The sequence below is a fragment of the Triticum aestivum genome, chromosome 5A, assembly GCF_018294505.1.
Source record: "Triticum aestivum cultivar Chinese Spring chromosome 5A, IWGSC CS RefSeq v2.1, whole genome shotgun sequence".
Lineage (NCBI taxonomy): Eukaryota > Viridiplantae > Streptophyta > Magnoliopsida > Poales > Poaceae > Triticum > Triticum aestivum.
Window position 1 is genome coordinate 495514941 of NC_057806.1, and position 5662 is coordinate 495520602.

A 5662-nucleotide genomic window follows, 5' to 3' on the forward strand; every position below is an offset into this window, starting at 1 on the left:
GTCTTAAACACACACATGCTGGCTTGACAGCCAATCTGCTGATTAATTCTTAAGTCAATTCAACACGCGTGTAAGGTTTAATCATTCCCAGTCGTCTCTTTAGCTACTTGCAAATTAAAAAATGGAAAATGCCACCCACCATGACCGTGTGCATGCACATGCCTCTGCTTGAACGGTTCAATCGATCCAATCATCCGCTAGCCGCGCATTGGCTCAATCAAAATAATAAAACCTATATATAACGCATTTGGTCGAGCAACGAAAACACACCAATGCAACATCGTCGACACACAAGCCAACCAAGCTACTGCAGCGCAGCGGTTAGCTTCTTCTTGCTTCAATCCACAGCCAGCGCCAGTGGTCAGTACCATTAAGGAGCTCTCTGGTGGTGCCACGTCTACCGCAGGCACCATGCTACCGTCGGCGAGGCCACTGCTCGCTGCCGCCGCCGTCCTCTGCTTCTGGCTGCTGGTGGCCGTGGCGGAGGCCAAGGTCCACTACTACGAGTGGGACATCTCGTATCAGCTAAAGTCCCCCGACTGCTTCGAGAAGCTCGCCGTGACCGTCAACGGCGAGGCTCCAGGCCCGACCATCCGCGCCACGCTGGGCGACACCATCGTCGTCGCCGTCCACAACAAGCTCGAGACCGAGAACACCGCCATCCACTGGCACGGCATCCGCCAGATTGGCACGCCGTGGGCTGACGGCGTCGCCGGCGTGACGCAGTGCCCCATCCTGCCCGGCGAAACATTCACCTACAAATTCGTCGTCGACAGGGTAAGCAACATACACTATACATTGCAAGATTTGTTGTTTTACTTTGTCAACGCTGAATTCTCATCTGTGAATGTGTTTGTGTTCTTTCAGCCTGGCACGTACCTGTACCATGCGCACTATGGGATGCAGCGCGTGGCGGGGCTCAACGGCATGATTGTGGTCACCGTGCCGGACGGCTTCGTCGAGCCCTTTTCTTACGACGAGGAGCACACCGTCCTCCTCGGCGACTGGTGGCACAAGAGCGTCTACGAGCAGGCCACAGGCCTCTCCTCCAACCCCTTCGTCTTCGTCACGGAGCCCCAGTCTCTCCTCATCAACGGCCGAGGAATGTTCAACTGCTCGCTCGCTCCCAGTGGAACGTGCAACGCCTCCCTCCCCGACTGCGCTCTGCCGACTCTCTTCACCGCCGTGCCGGGAAAGACATACCTCCTCCGCATCGGCAGCCTCACCTCGCTCTCCTCGCTCTACTTCGAGATCGAGGGCCACCCGATGATGGTGGTGGAGGCCGACGGGCACTACGTGCGGCCGTTCGCCGCGAGGGGCCTTTTCATCTACTCCGGCGAGACGTACTCCGTGCTGGTCAAGGCCGACCAGGACCCGCGGCGAAACTACTGGGCTACGTCCCACGTCGTCGGCCGCAACCCCAGCCAGACACCCAGCGGCAAGGCCTTCGTCAGCTACGCCTTCAACGGCAACAACCCGTGGATGCCTCCGCCCACGGCGCCACCGGCTGGCCCGGCATGGAACAACACGGCTATCAGGGTGGAGCAGAGCAGGGCCATCTTCGCGCACCCACGCTTCGTCGAGCCCATGCCGGCGAGGGCCGACCGCACGCTGCTCCTCCTCAACACCCAGAACCGGATCGATGGCCACATCAAGTGGACCATCAATGGCGTGTCGCTCATGTTCCCGGCCACGCCGTACCTCGTGGCGATGAAGCGCGGCATGAAAGACGCGTACGAGCAACGCCCGCCGCCCGACATGTACGACCACATGAGCCACGACATCTCCGCGCCGGCGCCGACGAACGGGACCGTGGGCAGCCCGGTGTACCGGCTGGCGCTCGGCTCCGTGGTGGACGTGGTGCTGCAGAACTCCAACATGCTCAACAACAAGAGCGAGACGCACCCGTGGCATCTCCATGGGCACGACTTCTGGGTGCTCGGCCACGGCGAAGGTAAGTTCAACCCGGCCGCGGACGCCTGGAGGCTGCTCAACGTGAGAGATCCGATCATGAAGAACACGGTGCCGCTGCACCCGGATGGGTGGACGGCGGTGCGGTTCCGGGCGGACAACCCGGGGGTGTGGCTGTTCCACTGCCACGTGGAGGCGCATGTGTTCATGGGCATGGGTGTGGTCTTCGAGGAGGGCGTCGAGAGGGTCGGCCGGCTGCCGTCGTCCATCATGGGCTGCGGACGATCCAAGGGGCTGCACTGATCAGATCAAAGATGAAGAGTAGATGAAGAGCACTTTTTCCTTGTAAATAAACAGTGGCAGGCTTGGGCCAAAATGTTTTGCATTTCTAGGGCCCAGATTGGTTGCTTATTTTGTTGGATAAGTTAAGGTCATCGGTGCATCAGCAAAAATCTTATTCATGTTCTTGGGAGTTAAGGAATGATTTAATCTTTGATAAGGCTGGTCATAGTGGGGAATAACTTAGACTAGTATCATAGGTTAGTATCATAGGTGGTTTCATTTATTGCCATGCATGACACATAGTAACATCACATTTATTATGTTACGGTATCTACCTATGTTATTACTATAACTATCTCTCTCTTCTTTAATTGCCTGCCACATAAGCATGTTTGCGAGTCCCAAGTATATGATACTACTTATGTTACCCCCACTATGGCCAGCCTAAGGCAAAGGAATCTGGGAGCCCCTATAGGGCGCCTTCAGTGCCGGCTTGAGGTACTGGGGACTACGCGCCCGCGAACCAGGCCGTCCCAGATCACCTCGTTCGCTCCTCTCGCATGTCACCTTCGTTCGCTTGATCGCGGTTGACTAGTAGATAGGTTGACTTTTGAAAAAAAGAAAAAAAAATGTAAATTCAAAAGTGTTCACGAATTCTGAAAGAAAAGTTCACAAACGTAACATAGTTCACGATTTTTTTTTATAAAAGTTCATCTATTTAAGAAAAGTTCATCGATTTTTAAAAACAAAGTTCATCGAATTTTAAAAAAAGTTCATCAGTTTTGAAAAAGTTCACAAACTTCAAAAACAGTTCACGTTTTTTTAAAGTTCATCAAATTTGAAAAAATATCACCGATTCATCAATTTTGGAAAAAGTTCAACAAATTTGAAAAAGAAATTCATATCCCAAAAAGGATAGAAAAAGAAAAAGAAGAGGAAAGATAATGAATAAAGAAAAGGAAAAGGGAAACATAAAGAATAAAAGAGGGGAGAAGCTTTACGCTATCACAGAGGGTGGAGTGGCTGTGTTGGTTAGCGTATCTTGCACTGAACCCATCGACGCGGGTTCGAATGCAGTTTATGAAAGGAAAAAAATGAAAATGGGCTGGCCCATCGCGGAGCGGGGTGTGCACCCTGTACCGTTAACCCTATAACGGGCGCTTAGAGCGCCGTATAGGATTTGCCAAGGAATCTGGAGTAATGCTAGACTCACGTAAAGTTACGTAAGATTTTTAAGTAAAGGCTGATTTAGACCGTGGCGGAGCCAGGATTAGAGCAAGCCCCGGGCCAAAAAAAAGAATTTTTGCCCAAAGTTAAAAACTTGACGTTTACAAGGCTTTTAGCTACCACAAAAGATACCCAGACAAAATATGGCTCAATTGCATGAAAAATTAAGAATTTTAGCTCAATGCTTAACGATACAACAAAATAGGTAAAAACATGTGAAGAACTACAAAGAATAGTATGTGATAAAAAAGAGTATCAAATCAATGGTTTGCTTCATCAGTGCCTCACATAACTTCATCATCGGTGGAAGAAGGACCAACACCTTCAAGACATTAAAAGCAAAATTTTATAAGAGAAGGCATAAACATCAAGTGAAACAACTATGATTGATATAAATCTAAAAACTCATCCCCTCAGTTGCTTGATTCCCTCCATCTGAAAAGATAAGTGTAGACACACTCGTTCCGGAGACCGGTGAAAAAAATCTTTTCATCTTCTCTTTCTACAATATGAAATGAAATGGACAATTAGATTAATATGAGTTCAATAATACACTAGATATATGACTTGATACACACACATTATTGCAATTAAATTTTACTTTGGAGTGATACACACTAAGACAGATTTCACACCGACATTCTAGAACATGATACAAGTGGAAGCATGAGGGGAAACCGGGAAAGCATCAAAAAAAATATCAAGGTAGGTATGGCAGTCAAGAAGCTAGGCGCGCCGGGTGATTGGGCGAAGAGCGCAGAGCCACACAGGAGGGCGGTACGGCGGTGGCCGAGACGCCGGTGGACGGCGGCGTCGGCGCAAGCGCTGGAGTTTGGACTTTGCATATTGATCTTGCGTGTGTCGCGTGTGAGTTAGGTCGGCGGCGGCTATGCGGTCGCTGGCGTTTCTTGATAGATTCGTGATGGGTTTTTCTTTCTTTGAGAAATCGACAGATTCGTGTTGTGCGTGCGTCCGTCAGTTTCCTATTTTCCCGTCACATGCGTGCGCGAGTGGGAGGTCTCCTCGTGTGTGCGTCCCTTGGCATGCGGTGAGACAGCCCATGACGCTCTGGCCCTTCATTTTACTGGGCTGTACCCCGGGCCTGCAGAATATCATACATATATAACAGCCTAGCAGAAATTCCATGCCCCGGGCCTGGGCCCTGGGTGCCTGGGGCCCAGCTCCGCCCCTGGATTTAGAGGTAGTTAATTGGATTAGATTTAGTGGTTGGGGCCCACTCTGGTTAAATTCAAGGGGAAGGAGAGTATTTAGGGAAAGGTAAGTAAGTTTACGTAAGAACTTTACGTGTGTGTGTAGCATTATCAAGGAATTTGTGTGCGTGGGTAAGGTAAAAAATATTCTTGTGGAGATGCCTACACAATGCTCTCTGTTTGCTGAAGACACAGCGCATTTGCTTTTTAAATGTGGGCGAGCCAAAGAGATTTGGACAAGTCTTGGACTGCATGAACTTATGAACAAACTAGCAGTGCCAGGGGAGCAATGCTACATCTACGAAGAGTTTTTTACGTACCTTACGAATGAGATGAGTTGGCAGCCTTTAATTGGACATTAGTAGAGGCTGGGGCCACCCTGAAAATCAGGGGGGAGGGCGTTTGGCTAGGGGAAAGGAAAATTACGTAGGATACGTAACAGTCTTACGTAAGTCTAGCATGGATGTGGTGGAGCTACCTGAGCTGGTATCTATCGTGAGTTGGTACTTATGGTGGCAACGGAGGCTTATTGTTCGACAGGAACCAGTTCAACCTCCCGTGCAGACGGGTCAGGCTATCCGAGCTTTAGCTCTGAATTTTGTACGGGCGTCGTGTAAAATGCATGTAACTCCGCGTTTGAACAGATGGAAAAAGCCTCTACAAAATCAACTGGCTCTGAATGTTGATGCTGCGTTTTCGGATCATGATAATATGGGTGCGTGTGGTGCAGTGATCCGAGATAGTGCGGGTATGTTCTACTGTGCGACTACAGCAAAGCTTGATCATGTGCCGGATGCTTTTACTGCCGAAGCTGCAGCCCTAGTAGAAGGTCTAAAACTTGCTAATTCTGTTGGCTGCAACTTCATTCTGGTACAGATAGACTGTTTGAATCTTGTCGAAACTCTACAGCAAAATATAGGCCACTCCACAAGAGCAGCTCCAATTCTGGAGGATTGCCGGTTACTGGTTACTGTTACTCGATTTCGGGAAGGTCATCTTAGGGCATTGTAATCGTGAATCTAATATGATAG

The 5662-nt window shown here is 49.8% G+C and overlaps 1 protein-coding gene across 1 annotated transcript; it reads left to right on the top strand.

Annotated features, from left to right (window-relative positions):
- Nucleotides 1–273: 273 nt before the first annotated feature.
- LOC123107344 (L-ascorbate oxidase) lies at nucleotides 274–2404 on the top strand. The gene is made up of 2 exons (XM_044529331.1): nucleotides 274–777; nucleotides 868–2404. Exons 1-2 carry the CDS (start codon nucleotides 412–414, stop codon nucleotides 2212–2214), a joined length of 1713 nt encoding a protein of 570 aa, XP_044385266.1. The 5' UTR covers nucleotides 274–411; the 3' UTR covers nucleotides 2215–2404.
- Nucleotides 2405–5662: the final 3258 nt, after the last annotated feature.